Below are 16,229 nucleotides of genomic sequence, written 5' to 3' on the forward strand. Positions count from 1 at the left end.
TTTTCTTTCATTACTAACGCGTCTTTAACCACTTACCAGACAGACTTTCAGTTTGTAAGTGTGGGCACAAGAGGGCGCTGCAGACCCAGAGAATGTTTTATTGATAAAGGACATTGATATAGGTCGACGAACGAACACTTTCAGAGCAGGAAGCTCCGTGTGTCTACGTGCCTTCCAGCTCGTAACCACCACCACTCCTCCTCCGGCACTATATCAGCCGGCCTCACAAGGCGTCAGCGACTCCTCGGTGAGGCATCAGCGGCAACAGGTGAGAGCTCTCCCACTTATTGACTTTAACTCAGTGCATGGACTCTTCCTCAATCGAATTCTGATGCATTTTCTCTTTCAGGTATTTGAGGAAATTTAGCAAAAATGGGTGGATTCTTACAAATGTTGAGAAAGAAAAAGGAGGTGACAATTGTTTTTGTTATGTTAATGAATTTGTACTGTGGATATTGGACTTATAGCCCAAGTAGGCTGTTATACGCGTTTCTATTTAATGTCGCACATTTACAAAGCATTTTCCTTACTTCTTGTACTTCAGCTGATCCCTCTGATAGCGTTCATGGGGTTGGCTGCAGCAGGAGCCACATCCGCTGGTGTCTACTTTCTATTTACTAAACCTGATGTTATGTGAGTGTTAATATTCCCCATTTACTTCCTATTGAAATGCGCGTCACTCTTTCCTGTTTTCATACTCTTTATCTGACTTCCACCAGCCTCGGCCAGTGGAAAGGATGGCTCGATTTTAATGAAACATTTTCATTCCCTTTTAGTTTGAATAGGAGCAAAAACCCCGAACCTTGGGAAAGACTGGACCCGTCGAAACCCCAAAAGGTAATCTGAAATATTCCCGACAATATAACACACTTTATCATTTATGATGTTAGTTAAGAAGCCCCTTTTTTTTTATTGGCACTGAAACGGCATCAGAAACATCCAGAGCGCAGCTAGAATTTGCTGAGTCACTGAGGGAGAAACATTATCAACTTAGAACCAGCCTTCCATCGACGGACAGATTGTTTGTTCGACTTGCTCCAGTCACGTGTCGCTTAATTTATGCGAAGGAAGAAAAAAAAAAAAAACGTCAATTGAAGCGTAATTATCTATTTTTTTGGCATTCTGCTGCAGCTCATCACGATCAACCAGCAGTGGAAACCAGTGGACGAGCTGGAGTACGTGAAGAGTCTCACCAAGTAAGAGGAGGCGGAATTATCCACAGTCTGATCGGATCCGGATCCCCCCCCCCCCTCCTCCTCCTCCTCCTCCAGCTCCCCCACACGCACTCACACAAACTCCCCATCAGTCTAACAGAATCCTTTCTGCACAAACTTTGCTTTGACACTCGGTGTGCGGAAATGCTTCTGCTCCACTGGTGGGGTTTCACCTCATCCACAACGGCAGAAAGCCACGCTGAAGGATACTGAAAGCTCTCATTTACTCTGTGTCCTCTTATTGTAAACGGCAGTGTATGAATGTGAACTCGGTTGATTAAATAATGTTCTCATAACGGGCTCAATAAATTATTATCGTCAACGAGTGTTTTGTTCAATCAAATCTAAGAGACCACGTCTATTCATGCATGTTCATTTTGTTTTATTTAGGTTGACATTCTTGTATTCAGAGCTCATAGTTTTTTCTCCTCTTGGCTTCATCTGCATCCCCAAAAGTGTTATTGACCTCTAAATGCACTGCTCAAAGTCAAATGTGGCTAGAAGATGTACTGCATCCCCTCTTTTCAGTTAAAAATAGGTCACAACACATAAAACTGTGACACAAGGCTGGTGACAATCTACATTTCTCTGTATGTCACTAAATCCTCCGGTTGGCTTCTTCTAAAGCTCACTAATTAATTCACTCGTTATCGTGAAAATATGAATCAATTTAAATGTCAAAACAATCCGTCAAGGTCCCACGTGGTTTTCATCAGCAGATAATTGGTCTCAGTAAATTCTACAAATGAGCAGAGGATAAGAATCAAAAGCTTCCCAACGTGGTGGTAAAAAACACAGAATTAAAACCTTATTTCCCCAAACAGCCGTTTGTTTATTCAACAACAAGGTAAATAATCCATCAAGTAAAACTTAGCTTTTTCATTCTACAAGCTGCACATTCAATTTGAAGTTTTATTGACAGTATTTCTTCGAAAGTTGTTTGCAGACGAGCAAACCCGCGAACAGTTTCCAGCCAACGGCCTTAAATTACAGCCATATGGCTGCTTGCATTTTATGATACGACACAAGTCTCGACACATCCACCTCAGAGGAAATCAACGTGGACCGCCGACCGGACTGTTGAATCTCGAAGGATTCTCATGAATGATTAAACCCTAAAACAAAAAAGGGCGTGAACAGAGCGAGCGAAAAGCAGCGGTGTCGTTTCCTCGTCTATTTTTCCTTTCACTTTCGTGTTCGTCGAGGGCCACACTCGACTCTCCTTCCTCCTTCACGCAGAATTTCATACCTTCACAGGATGGAATAAGGTCTCGTTTAGATGGCGCGTTCAGTGTAGCAGTCAAAAGAGTGAACGAGAGAGAGAAGGAAGGAAGAACCTGTCTGTCAAGCTTCATGCTTTTAAGAGATACGGGGAAACAATGAGAGGGGAGGAAGGATGTAGCGAGCCGTGGCTGGGATTGGTGCTCGTGACACCACAAGCCACGTGAGCTATTCGGTGTAATCATTCACCAGACTCTTGGATGGTGGACGCATGGAATATGAACGTTGAGATACAGAGGCGGTTAACTCCCCTTTGTGAAACACGAGCTCTCGTGGGTTTTTTTGCGGGGCGAAGAGGCCTCCTCGCCGAGGTAAGGCGGGGCGGTCAGGTGCGTGGTGCCGTTAACCATTAGCTTGCGCTGCAAACACCGGTTGCCTGGAAACGGAGACACTCCCTGTCAACGCGTGTCGTCAACGGCAACAATAAATGAGGGAGCGGAGGCTTTCACTCACCAGGGGATTAAACTGTGCAGAATGCATTTCTTAACATGGAGCCGTTCGTTTAACAAGAAAACAAAGGGATGGTCAGAGGATTAAATACTTTATTATAAACAAAAACAGGGATCCAGTTTTGGAACTCCTTTGATGATTAATATCCAATATGGAGAGGTCCACCATAACCCCCCCCCCCCCTTTTCTGATAATCACAACAAAATTAACACCTTTATTGGCAGATTTCAACTCACATCTCCCTCCCGGAAAACACAGTAACTCTGAAACTCCCGAACATTTCCCCAAGCTGTCTGCATCATCATACTGTCAGTTAAATACATGAAAAGAGGCAGAGCATTAATGAGAGACTGAAACCATACGGACGCCGGTTCAAACACTGCAGCATTTTTACACCTTTTTCAAAGTCAGTCACACTTTGATTGTCAGTTGCGTGCTCCGCCGCACTGAATCAAGAGTCACGCTAAGAGTAAAACATTTAAAACGTGTGGTATAACTATCGTTCAATGCAAATGGATACAAGAGTACCCACAGTTTTCTATTCAAGACAAATCTGTCTTATCGATAATACTCCGCCAAGGTCTACTTGGCTGAAGAGTATTAATGATGATGTGCATTTGATGAGACGCTGACTAAAGGGTCATGATCTGTGCCGGTGGTGAGGACAACCTCAATGCATTGTGACCACAGTTAATATCAAATGAAAAAAGTTAAATAATAAAATCCTAGCACACGGTCCTCACGACCTAAAATGTACACCCGACGCCAAAACGTCAGTTGTAGCAAATAAAACGGTAAAAATACAAAAACAAAAGGTAACGGTTGGAATAGGCTTTGATGGTGAATTAAACAGCAGGTTTCTTTTTCTTCTCGGCTGAGGTTCAAGCATTCGATCTCCACTGGGAAAGCTTTTGGCGAGCGCGAGGGCATAACGTCTCTGGAGGTTTCGCGGCGATCCTTTAATTTCAAATGTGCATCACAGGTTGTTCCACCCGACTCTCCTTTTGGCACAAGTCTTTTTCTTTATTTTTTTTAAAATCCTTTTTTGCATTTAAATACCGTACACCTTCAACGGCGTTGCGTCATCCGAGGCCTCGGAAAGCTCTCCTCCGGGGCCGCCCCCCCGGGCGCCGCCAACCGACCGACCGGTGGAACGCCGGCGGGAGTCCGTCCGGGTCACGCGCTGGACAGCTGGCAGTGCGCGCAGCTGTGCGCCAGCCTCAGCCTGTGCGTCTGCACCTGCACCGTGCAGCGGCTGAGGCCGTGCGTGTGCAGCAGCAGGTGGCGGGCCTTTGCCTGGACGTCCTCCCAGCTGCTGCTGCTAGAGGGAGCTGTGAACACACAAGTCCACGGTTGTAACTCGCCAGCGACTCTTTGGCATCTTTTAAAACAGCGCACAAAGTTTTCTCAACTTTGTGAGTGACGTCAAGCGCCTTTCTGGCGGCTGACCAATCAGGACGAGGGGAGAGAAGGTGCGTAACCTAGTACCATATAGTTACCAGTGCCCGCAAAATATACCAAGATGGAGAAGGTAGTAGAACAATGCCGTTTCACGCTACGCAGAGTTACATGATATAAATCACAAAAGACACAGCGACGTATACGTAAAAGAGTCCATCTGGGAACAGAGCGGGAGATCTTTAATGCACACATAAACACCCTCTTCCTCCTCTTCCTCCTCCTCAAACGCCAAAGCAAGACATTGCATTTTATTCGCCATAGAAGCCAGCTAACAAGGAGTAATTGATAACCAACGGATAAGAAAAGTATCACTAGAAATCTGGCGCTCAAAAGGAGAAGTCAAGTGTGAACACGCCTTAACACAGTTTAAACTTTACAGCACGTCTCGACAAGTCTTTTTTAACGGCTGACATGACGGCCTCGTCATAGCAGGAAAAACACTGAGTTGTAACTCATCAAAGGAATGATGCCTGTGTACAAGTTAGGTGAGATGCTTTAAGGGCGCTGATGCTGGATCACTGGACCCTTTAATGGAACTGAACCTTTGTTAACATCATTACATACACCTGAATTGGACGACATAGTAGTTGTAATCTATCCATCTCTCTCTCACACACACACACACACACACACACACACACACACACACACACACACACACACACACACACACACACACACACACACACACACACACACACACACACACACACACACACACACACACACACACACACACACACACACACTCCTCCCTCTTCCCTTGTGCACAAAACATAGTATTAAGATATTTAGCGTGTCAATATTGTCTTGCTACACAACGCAAAGTGTCAATCTTCAGTACAAACTTAAAAAAAAATTTTTTTTTAACTTTCAGTGAAAAATTACTTTTTCATTTGACTAGATAGTGCCGAGTGACTTTGGGGGGGGGGGGGGGGGGGGGGTGTCCTTAGTAAAGAAAGCAGGATCACTCATAACAAAGACAATGTGTTAACACATATGTTGTATGTTAATTATGTAGGTGGGGCTTTTTTTACACGTTATATTTTGGCAACACCTTTCACCTTTTATTTAAGAACTCACGTGTGATTCCACACGGGAAGTCACAATTATGTCTGTCACAGCAGCCGGTCGGTCTGACTGGTCTGAACCCACCGCTGCACGTCTTAATTTGGTTTCCTGCTTTGAATAATGAACAAACGGCTCCCTCTGGTGGGGAATCACACCGTTCATTATGAAATACCACATGGTTTCAATGCTAAAAATTACACTCCATACATTTAACTATATATTGTGCGTTTTAAAAGGCCTAACTTCAAACTGATTCCCTTTATATGAATATATTATATATATTACATGGAAGGTGCGAGAATGAATAGTAACAGCTGGCACTCAAGTTCATTGAGAAGTGAGAAGTCAAAGCGGTGCTCTGATGAAAGACGGAGCCTTGCTACAAGGTGCTACTTTTTGCACCAACAAGTCTCAGCACGTCGTCCACCCAACATCGTCCACCAAACATCGTCCATCCAACATCGTCCATCCAACATCGCCCACCGCGGAGCCCAGCGCAGGCCGTCGCCCAAACAAACAATCGGAGCCGGCTACGGAGGGACGGAGACCAACGCTGCTGCTCTGACGAGTCGCTGACATTCGAACGCGCTGCCAGAACAAAGGCTGGAAACTGGTTTAAACCCCAGTTGGTCGAGCCAGAACACTGACAAGCGCGGACACGGATTCCTCGGAGAGCGCTTCGGATTGACTTGAAGGAGGACGTTGCTGGACGAAACGCTTTACCAAGCGTGACTGAGTCGGTGAAACGCTCCAAGATGTTATTGCTGCCAGTTACAAAAGACAAAGGTTTTCTATTTCCAAGTTCAAAACGTTGAGGCTTTGGCTACTTCTCTTTGTCTTATATTATAACAACCAGAATATCTTTCTGTTCTGGAATGCTGATATTGACAAACCAACCAACCAGGCTTTACTGACATGTACATTTTTCGAAACTGAGGGCCCTTTATAGTGACTTAAACCTTAATCAGACTGAAAAACCTAAAAGAATACAGAATAATGAGTCATAATAATTAGTTAAAACTAAGATAGTACATTTATTACGATGTATTTGGTGTGTTAATAACAAATTCTACGTTTCAAAACAGCACTGAATAGAATAGCACAGAGAGCAAATTGTGTTATGTCGCTACTCACTGAGCTGCAGGTGCACTATTGCAGCCGTCTTGTCCGCTGTCAGCGCCCAGATGTTCAGCTCATCGACTGATTGCACGTCCTCCAGCTTCAGGAGGTCTTCTCTGATTCTCAGAGTGTCCAGATGTCTGGGGACACCTGACGAAGCGGGATGAAAAAAAAAAAAAGAAAAGACATCACTTCTCTAATTGCACAACGGCATAATGAGAGGAATCTGGGACCGAGGACTTACCCTCCAGCACGATGACTGCGGTGTCTCGTATGATGCGGAATGTGGTGACGAGAACCAGAATGGAGAAGATGTAGGTACAGATGGGGTCCGCCAACTTGAACTCGGGCTGTGAAGACAGAAGGTTACATCTGATCAATGAGAATAGTGTTTTTTTTCTTCAGGCATATTTAGATAAATTACTCTAAATAATGATTGCATCGGTCATGCACGCGACGGCATGCTCAGTCACCCCGGTAGATTATTTCAAGAAATGATCATTCCAGACCAGTAGAGACCTGCAGGGAGGTCTAACGTACGTTAGGAGGTCATCCAGAAAGTTCACATTGGGTTCCCTCGACAAAAAGCTTGTTCGATTTTGGATAATTGCAGAAAATAAACTTGTTGATGAAGAAGTAAATTATTGGGGGGAGAATTTGTTGATCTGCACATTGAGAGTCTCTCAGGAACTCGGTGTTTGACCTTTCTTTGGAAACCTGTGACCTACACTAGTCCATCCTGTTTTTGCAGCTGGAATCCATTGTGTGCTTTTATTGATCATTTGTTGCCTTTCCTTCTGCCTGTCAAAACACGATTGGCTGGGTCACATTAAGGGAGGGTTACGGGTGTTTTCTTATGACATCTTTGTTTCCTACTGAAATTCCTTTTGTCCTGATTGGACAACAGAAACCTTTCTGAAGTGTATTAAAGCTTCCATTCTCCCCAAGAAGCTTGGTCAGATCTTCCTGCTCCTCTGAGGGAGAAGGAACAATCGGGCCCTTTTCAGCTGAATTAAGTCATTTGACTTCTTTCTGTACTTATGACTTGTGTTGATGGGTTCTGTATCCTTTATGATTTTTCTATATTCTAGTTAGTAATAAATACTTAATCACAAAGAGAGTTTAAGATACTTTCTCACAAGGGCTTCATCCACTAATTTCCACCACATAAATAAGCCAACATGAGGGAAGAAATACAATACTGTGTGAACACCACTTAATGAAGGCTGACTAGTGTTGGGCGTGATGACGTGTTGTTGTCTCATTTATCCACTTGTTGGCAGCGAGTAGGGGGTCGATTAACATATTTTAAGAAAAAAAACTTTAATATCTCATTAAATTGTGTTAGCCGCAGACCCTATTTCAGGCACCCCCTTAAAAAAAGAACTTTGACTTTAAGACAAAGACTAATTCTTGGACTTATTCTTGATTCAATCTTAAACAGACCACAATTAAACAAAAATACATCACTGGATAATCAATGAGGTCTTTGTTGGCAAAGTTTGCATCACCCAATATCTAAATGATCAGTTACAGTAGGTAATATTTGTGAACTTGACTGCAAATTGCTCTTTAATCCTCCCCGTTTCCATACAAAGAAAATCTAGCTAGTTTACTAACGACTAACACAAATGGGTTGAAGAGTCGCGCGTACCTTGAATCGGACAATGTAGGCGGCTATGAGCACCCCGACACTCTGGACGAGGTCCCCCAAAGCGTGGATGAAGGCAGCTCTCACAGCCAGGCTACCGTGCTGCTGGCCGGACCCGGCTGACTGTGAACTGGAGGCGGCTGCAGAGCCGTGAGAGTGGCCCTGTGAGTGGCCGTGTGAGTGGAGGTGACCGTTCTGGTTCAACAAGAAACCCATTCTGTGAGACGCAGGAAAAACAAGAAGGAGGTGTTGTTGCTTTTTTGACGCACTGAACGTCATTCTGACATTGCTCTCTGAGAAGCATCGACTTACTGCTACTAAGTGCATTTCGGTCGGCACTTTGGACTGGACTGTTACACTCACAGCGCCTAGCTGCACTCTGGTTCATTTGAAAAGCTTCAGAGTCTGTCTGTAAACACATTGATTCCTTTGGGTTTGCATACGTGTTTACTTACACAAGGTTGACTGCCACCCCGACAGCTGCGGTGATGAGCATGATGTCCCCATCTATGTCAAACTCCTGGTGCACCGTCCTCTGAATCGCCTCGTAGAGCAGCACAGCCGTCAGGATGTAGATGAGCACCACACTGAGGACCGCCGACACCACCTCTGGGTCAGGAAATCCAGTTGTAGATAGAAAGGACATTCATCTCAATACAGGACTGATTTCAACAGGATGACGAGGAGAATGTGCCTGATGGGATAAACACCACTGGCCAGAAATCTGTATTTAAAATATGTGCAGTCTATTGCTATAAATGATCTATGAAATCATCATTTCATACTTGTGTCATCGTAGAATACTATGATGAAAAAAAAACGTGAATAATGAGTCAGTCATCAACAAAAATAAAGAATAATAATTTTAAAATAATGATTTTTCTTCTCGTTGTCAACTGTGTTGCAGGTTGTCCAAATCGTAGCGAGACATGGACATTCATCCAAATTAATGAATTGCCATTCACGCATTAATAATAAAATTATATAGAAATTTTACCTTTTTCTACATTTAAACTGATTTAACTGCACTTATCTCCGTGACTGAGTGATGGCACTAATCTAGTGTTCAGTAAGAAATCAGGGAACGTCCTTACAAAGCAGAATCTTAAACTAAACACCAGTCAACTGGTTATACATTATCATATTGGTAATGTTACCATGAATTAACAGACTTAAAATTGGATCTAGAGTATCCGATCAACAATGTGATCGGGCTTGAACACTGCTGAACAGTCACTCTCTTTGTTGCATATGAGTAATCTGCATCAAAACCACCGGTATCGCGTTGTCGAGAGCAAAAGCGAAAGGGAGAGAAAAACGAGATGCACAAAGGGGAAGTGGAAAAGATTGCGGGCTCAGAGACTTACCGAGGCGATGCAGGCCGAAGGTGAATCGGCTCGTGGGGGGCTTGGTAGAGAGCCAGAGGGCCAGCAGAGAAAACAAAATTCCCACCACGTCCGTCAGCATGTGCACGGCGTCCGTCATAATGGCCAAGCTGTTCGACAAGTAGCCACCTGAGAGCAAGGCAAAGATGGTTGAGATTTGTGAGATTGTTGTGTTGAAAACACAGGTTTGGATGGAAGCTCATTTCTCTATTAGTTTTTTTAAATGGCCAGTATTGTACATTGCTATTTATGTTTGTGCCAAGATTTATTTTTGGTATAATAACCGTAAAACTGAAAATGAAGATACTAAGATTGGTAATATCAAAAACTCTATTAGACTAAGTATTTTATGAAGATTTCATGAAGGTTTCTCTAAACAGAAACTGGAGCGACTGTGATCTTGGTTCAGAGCTGAGAGATACAGGAAGTGGCTCTGATAATATGAACACAGGTACAGTCCCCTATTCAATCCTATAAATGCCCAGAAACAAAAAGTACAAAGCGTTTCATCTTATTTGCAGAAAAATATAAGAAAATCCCCTTTCGGTAGTTAGAGAGCTCCACAGAAAGGCAATGATTAAATTGTGATAACGTCTGAGGCAATAGTGTGTGATTGTATTTAGATAGAATGGCACGCAGTTTGAGATTGTAGTCTCAGGTTTACAGATGTCGGTCTCTTTAGATTCCTCATGAGAAGACAATAGAATGGAAGAGAATACAATGGGATTCGTGTTGCTCCACATACTAAAAAAGTAGATTTTATGACAATAGACTAATAGATTAAAAATGCAGCTTGTGTGAAATGTTTTAGATGGTTATGTGAGGCACACTTTTCAGGCTCAGAAGCCTACTTCTGCTATAAAACACTGCTGCAAACTCTGACTGTTAATAAGTGACAAGAACAGTTAATGTCTCTCCCACTTTGATGATGGTATTTTTAAGGCTTATCTGAACAATCTTGTCCACACGGCTCTGCGGCAGTTTGGTCATAAACTTCCCTGGTGATGAACTCCCTGGCTAATAAATTAATTAAGCAAGGCGGGTTTCTCTCTCTCTCTCTGAAGAACGCTTACCAACAATTTCGGCTGTCATGAAAAGGAAATACAGCAAAGCTGCAAAGACAAGCCTCCTCATCACCCTCTTGTGCTTGATCCTGTCCCTCTTCTTGGTGCAGTTGTCACAGGGGTCCATGTTTAACCCCGGGCTGCCCGGGCTGGTGGAGGAGTCCAGCAGGCAGTCGTCGTCGTCGTCGTCGGCGGCCACCGCCAGCGTGCTCACCGCCACCCCGTTGGACGAAGCCCCGGCAGAGTAGTCCGACATCTCCCCGGAGACCACGACCCTCAGCTTGTTGAATTTGGGCGCCTCGTCCTCCGCCAGCTCGTCGGAGAAGTCGAAGGGCGCCGTGTCGCTCAGGTGCCAGTCGTTCCGATCCCTCCGGAAGGTGGACCGCACCTTGCTGAAGAGGTTCCCACCTGACATGTTTGATAACTTGGCCTTTCAATAGGGGGGGGGGGGGGGGGTCTCCGTCTGAATGTTTGGTGCCCTTCGGGGTGATCATTCACATTTTGAGGAGGATGAAATATTGATTTTTTACCATCTTAGCACCCTGAGGAGAGAACAGAAATCGTTTCACGTCAACACAGCTGGGTAAATTTGAATCACAAGACTCCTCACGTGCGCTGATAAACTTTGAGTCCTAACAAAAAGGTGGCTGGGTTAAACAGTAGCGGGCTAACTTAGTTAGCTACTACAGGGTAAGGGTAAGTGTATGTTTGCGACACACAGACAGCTGTTGTAAGGAGGGCGTTTGTTAAGAGAAATGAGTCGAACTTACCGAATAGATGTTCTTGACGGTTGACAGTTGAGGTTTAACGTTACCTCCGCACTCGGGAGCAACAACACTAGCATGTTTGGTTGCACTCGCAGTCACATGATGACGCGGGAGTCACATGACGTTTTTTTTTCTTCTTTAGCTCAGACACAGAAAACTCATTTCCCGTTGTCTTTCCTGCTTCTGGTCAGAAGTACATCAACTCTTCGCATCTACAATAATAAACAGAGTCAAACGGGTAAGACGACATTGACTGAAGTGACATGTTTATTGATAATCTGGTTTACGATGTAAAGTCACACGTTATAGAAGCAGCTCAACAGACTAGCTAAAACACTTCCTCAACGGTCAGCTGGGTAAGCTGTCGCGATAAGCTTACGTTCATCTGATCATCTCCCCCCGATAGCTACTGTTTTATTTTGTTGGCGCCTCTCTGTCGGGTTATACAGGCAGTCTGGTTCAACAAGGCCGTCGCATATGGAGGTAGAGGAGATGGAAGATCAAGGACCTTCGCTCCAGAGGGAACCTCCACACAGTGAAGGTGTGTGTGCTTCACGTGCTTTCTGCTGTAACATGTGTCTGGCCTGAGTTAAACGGGACGCATGAACTTCTGTCTGGATTAGCTGACTGGTCCAACACCAGTTGGTGCCTGTCATGCGTGGGCTTCTGCATCCTCATTCACTAGTGACCGCTGCGTCTTAGCGTGGGGTCCAAGGAAGTGGCCTTGAGCATCACATTGAAATCTGCTTGCACAGCAGAATTGAGCTCAGTGCCGTCTGTAAACAGAGTTTATAAAAACACTTCACTTCCCAAACTTTTTTCTTTATCCTAATCATTATTAGGACAGAATTCTATCCTGAAAGCCCTGATATGTTTGACTTTGTACTAAATATTACAGTAAATGCAGCCTACTTGAAAACCAAACACACAGGTTTTTTTTTAAGGTAATTATTACTTAGTCTATCAAACTGTGAGTAAATAAGTATCCATGACTTTGCAGAGTCATGAATAAAATAGGCTAATCATCAATAACATAAAGTTTCGGAATCCGTCACAGGAGGTTGTTATTCTGAAGAACCTTTAAATTCCAAAGAGCTGCATTATCTGTAAAAACAGTCAATCTGGCGTAATTTCTTTGACAAACTCCCTCAAGCGGTTGGTTAGGTTATTACTGGATATCTTTATTATATATGTACTGTCCAGTGATTTATGTAGGCGGGAGATAAATGAAACATTCGATTGACCGTACAGTGGCCAACACTAAATCAATCAGCAGTCAGAATAAAAAAGGTGCAAGGCAGCCCATCTGAACACCCAAAAGGGACTCAGGGCTGCCCTGTCTCTTTTTGTATTAATTTATTATTTGCCCTCTGCTAAGTCAAGATTCATAGTTGTGCTTTTGTGTGATTGTTGTTGGAGAACCTCCGTTCCAGAGATATGTTTCTTTCTGCTGAAGTGCAGCACTGAACGCGTTGTACGAACTTTTTCCAGATTTCCAGCTGGCACCGCGGCAATTGTTGCGTCCGGAGAGCTCGGCGCCGGCAGAGAGCGTGTACGTGGATGAAAAGGCAGTGGACAAACTCACGGAGGGGTTGCTCTCTCATTACCTACCTGATCTGCACAACTCCAAACGAGCCCTCCAAGAGCTCACGTGAGTGTTTCAGGACACGCTGCAACTAACGGCTGTCCCAACCCGGGAAGCATCAGGAAACGGGTTAATACTGATGAAAGATAATAATAATAATAAGGTGTTCACTCATATTAGTTGATTCGATGAGCAGATCTTCAGCTCAAGGAACGAAAACCGGCTGTATGACAAAATATTCTTTCATTGTCTGAGTTATGTTTGTTTAAATAGTTTACACACTTTGACTTTGGAGGGGGAAAAAAGTTGCTTGATGTCTCCTTACTTCCGTGTCAACCAGACAAAATCAGCTGATCTTGTTAGACACACTGGACCAAGAGGTCACCAAGTTCAGAGACTGTAATGCCCTACTGGACCTCAATTCACTGGTATGTTCGGGCCGATTCATAATCTCATCTCATTTTCCCCCTCGGCAGCCCATGGGAGCGCTTTCTAAACCCAGCTTGTTGTCTTCAGTTTACAGAGGCGAAGGTCTATCACAACAAACTGGTGAACATAAGGAAAGAGATGATTATGCTCCACGAAAAAACCACTAAACTAAAGGTACCTCGGTCAGACAAAGAAGCAACATTTGGTGGATGAGTTGCAAACCAAACCGTTAACCCCCCCCCCGGTGTGAATGTCTGTTTTGGTCGACTCTCAGAAAAGAGCTTTGAAGGTGCAGCAGCAGAAGCAGAAGGAGGCGCTGGAGAAGGAGCAGCAGCGTGAGAAGGAGCTGGAGAGAGAAAGGCAGCTCATCGCCAAACCTGCGAAAAGACCTTAAGATCCCCGATTACGTCGGCTGTACAAACGCACTGGTGCTCCTGCATGCCCTCGGCTATTTATTAAATATCAAATGTACGTCAACAGCAAAATTAACTTTAGCAATGTGGTTTTCTTTGGCTAATTTTTGGCTTATTTTAAGAACCAGGCAGCTTCAGTTTAGTCTCGTTTTTGTAATTTATTAAAATCCACTTGAAACAGGATTCTATCACTTAATCCATCCCGCTGAGTATTACTAAGGAGACGTGCTCTCCTAATGCCTCATTGACGATCAAAAAGGTTTTATTTTAATGGAATTTTTGGGGGGGGAATTGTTAGGACTCGACTCGCGTCGCCCTGTTTGCCACCGACTTAAAAAAAAAAAAAAGATGATATGAAGTTGTTAAAATGGAACATTTGTTCCGCCTTTGCTTCCAACCATTTAACTTTTGGGATGCGAGTTGTTTGGTTTCTGGACGTGTAAAATGACACATCCATCTTTTGTACATAGAGCTAACAAGATTATTTCTGTGTGAAGGTGTTAAACTCTCTTTGCTAAGCGAAGGGGATTGGAAAAAAAAGCAATTCAAACTAATGAGAGTAGAGTAATATGCTTTATGACTGACAGTATATGGGATTTTTAGTTAATGGGCCATTTACTGGCGGGATTCTGGCAGGTTACTTTTGCGTCGGACATTGCCAAAATCACCACAAACCAAAGACTCGGACTAAATCATCACATGCTGGGGACTTCCCGTCATCGAGACACAAACTCCCACTTTTCCCTGCGAGTTGGAACAAATGACTCGGAGACACTTTTTAAGGCCGTCGGACAATGACGAGGATGAGAATCAATGGGTTTGCTGTTTTTGTTTTGTTTTAAAGACACAGTGTTAATATGTCATTCCTGTTCGTGTTGAATGTTATGTAACAGAAACGTTTGAAATGATCTGCACTAAGTCTAACTGCAGCAATCGTGGCCCGTCGTCATAAGCGCCATTTGTAAATCTGCTAAGAAGACTTTTCAAGAGGGTCTTAAGCACTACTTTGCTGTGTGTACAATTAATAGTAAAGGCAACGCAAACTTTTTTGTTTGTTGTAAAGTGACTTTTGTGTGTGTTTTTTTTTTCTCCATTTCCTGTGAGGACGAGTACCTGCTGTCGGCCTATTTGTCACAGACGCCGTCATGTTTATTAAACCAAAGTGTGTTGACAATCCTCTCGCATACCATTAGGCTATTTTAGCACACGGTATGTCAAATACAGCCTGGAGGTGTACAAACCAGCTGGCTTGTTTGTGCAGCAGATCTATGAGCAAAGGGGTCAAAGTTCAAGGTGTTTGTGTGTTTTTCCCAAATGAGTGCGTACTGCGTGCGGCAGCACCTGGCGAAGGATAGCCGCAGTGTGTTGTAACGTACATGTTTGTAGTTTGTGCACATTACGTCATGGGATGGCGTGAACTGTGTTAAGCGTCTCAGTCCAACAGGTGTCAGCAGAGAACGCTGTTCACTGCCAGTCGGTCCCAAAGTCGGCCCTCAGCTTTCACTCAAGTTGGTAAACACAAGACCAACATTGTCATCCAGCGGTGTCTCTCTTTTTCTCCGCCATCTGCCCCATCGTAGCCACACAAACAGGCGTCTGTCAACAGGTTACATTCCTCTCTTTCCCAACACATGATTTGGGGTTTTGTGTGTATTTTCTTCTTTAAACGCAGTGGTTCTATATTATGAATGCCTTATGCACAAACACTGCTGTTGTTTTTTTTAAAACCGGGTCAGTAGTGTGCAGAGTAAAAGGATAAAGGTGTTGCTTGTGTCTGACGTGTATAACAGTTAGTCAGCGGCTTAATGGAGATGAAGATGTTACCACGGAACTTAAAGCTTTTTGTGTATTTAATTTACCAGCAACTAGTGTTGAATAAGCAGAATTCCTTTTGTCAGGTCATTTGTATCAAACACAAAATCTGCCCATGAAGAAGTGATATTAATCATTCTAAGTGTTCTCCTACCGGCTCGCAAAGAGAGAAGTGAGCGGTTCACCATCTCAGATGCGATATGCAACCTCACCACTAGGTGTCCCAAAGTCCTGAAACATTACTGCAACAGACCACAACATGGAGTGTTTTGAGTCTTCTCACTTTGTGACATCATACATTCATAACTGGTGTAGTGTAATTAAATGGGGGGGCTCTGTCATTCCAGAAGAAGGGGGCGTACGAAGGTATGCGGCGCAAAGCAGCAGTGGTTTCCGAGGCTGGCCTCTACTCCGCAAGTATTTGGTTTTAACTTGCGGCTGTTTTTAGAAACTTTGGCCGTCAGGGAAAACACCCCCCCCCCCCCCCCCCCCCCCCCACACCTGCCCTCCATTTACCAAAACCGCAA

The 16,229-nt window shown here is 44.0% G+C and overlaps 3 protein-coding genes across 3 annotated transcripts; 2 read left to right on the plus strand and 1 right to left on the minus strand.

Annotated features, from left to right (window-relative positions):
- Positions 1-136: 136 nt before the first annotated feature.
- On the plus strand, positions 137-1,536 carry c4h15orf48 (chromosome 4 C15orf48 homolog). The gene is made up of 5 exons (XM_037456952.2): positions 137-268; positions 350-411; positions 545-633; positions 777-837; positions 1,132-1,536. Exons 2-5 carry the CDS (start codon positions 373-375, stop codon positions 1,198-1,200), a joined length of 258 nt encoding a protein of 85 aa, XP_037312849.2. The 5' UTR covers positions 137-268; positions 350-372; the 3' UTR covers positions 1,201-1,536.
- Positions 1,537-2,012: 476 nt separating this feature from the next.
- Positions 2,013-11,556, minus strand: slc30a4 (solute carrier family 30 member 4). The gene is made up of 8 exons (XM_037456953.2): positions 11,467-11,556; positions 10,706-11,238; positions 9,615-9,761; positions 8,703-8,856; positions 8,251-8,464; positions 6,841-6,946; positions 6,612-6,746; positions 2,013-4,276 (listed from the first exon to the last, which is right to left on the minus strand). Exons 2-8 carry the CDS (start codon positions 11,109-11,111, stop codon positions 4,122-4,124), a joined length of 1,317 nt encoding a protein of 438 aa, XP_037312850.2. The 5' UTR covers positions 11,112-11,238; positions 11,467-11,556; the 3' UTR covers positions 2,013-4,121.
- A 25-nt stretch (positions 11,557-11,581) lies between these two features.
- On the plus strand, positions 11,582-14,956 carry bloc1s6 (biogenesis of lysosomal organelles complex-1, subunit 6, pallidin). The gene is made up of 6 exons (XM_037456954.2): positions 11,582-11,701; positions 11,913-12,004; positions 12,955-13,114; positions 13,389-13,476; positions 13,565-13,651; positions 13,752-14,956. Exons 2-6 carry the CDS (start codon positions 11,941-11,943, stop codon positions 13,869-13,871), a joined length of 519 nt encoding a protein of 172 aa, XP_037312851.2. The 5' UTR covers positions 11,582-11,701; positions 11,913-11,940; the 3' UTR covers positions 13,872-14,956.
- Positions 14,957-16,229: the final 1,273 nt, after the last annotated feature.

The sequence above is a fragment of the Pungitius pungitius genome, chromosome 4 (genome assembly GCF_949316345.1).
Source record: "Pungitius pungitius chromosome 4, fPunPun2.1, whole genome shotgun sequence".
NCBI classification, from domain to species: Eukaryota; Metazoa; Chordata; class Actinopteri; order Perciformes; family Gasterosteidae; genus Pungitius; species Pungitius pungitius.

Bases quoted from the DNA above. Each gene is read 5' to 3' on its own strand.
- c4h15orf48 (XM_037456952.2), top strand. From the start codon at position 373: ATGGGTGGATTCTTACAAATGTTGAGAAAGAAAAAGGAG. The intron at 412-544 runs GTGACAATTGTT...CTTGTACTTCAG, and splicing joins TGTTGAGAAAGAAAAAGGAG to CTGATCCCTCTGATAGCGTT. The intron at 634-776 runs GTGAGTGTTAAT...ATTCCCTTTTAG, and splicing joins TTTACTAAACCTGATGTTAT to TTTGAATAGGAGCAAAAACC.
- slc30a4 (XM_037456953.2), bottom strand. From the start codon at position 11,111: ATGTCAGGTGGGAACCTCTTCAGCAAGGTGCGGTCCACCTTCCGGAGG. The intron at 8,465-8,702 runs GTAAGTAAACAC...TGCGTCTCACAG, and splicing joins GGGGTGGCAGTCAACCTTGT to AATGGGTTTCTTGTTGAACC. The intron at 4,277-6,611 runs GTGAGTAGCGAC...GTGTGTTCACAG, and splicing joins AATAGTGCACCTGCAGCTCA to CTCCCTCTAGCAGCAGCAGC.
- bloc1s6 (XM_037456954.2), top strand. From the start codon at position 11,941: ATGGAGGTAGAGGAGATGGAAGATCAAGGACCTTCGCTCCAGAGGGAA. The intron at 12,005-12,954 runs GTGTGTGTGCTT...AACTTTTTCCAG, and splicing joins GGAACCTCCACACAGTGAAG to ATTTCCAGCTGGCACCGCGG. The intron at 13,477-13,564 runs GTATGTTCGGGC...TGTTGTCTTCAG, and splicing joins TACTGGACCTCAATTCACTG to TTTACAGAGGCGAAGGTCTA.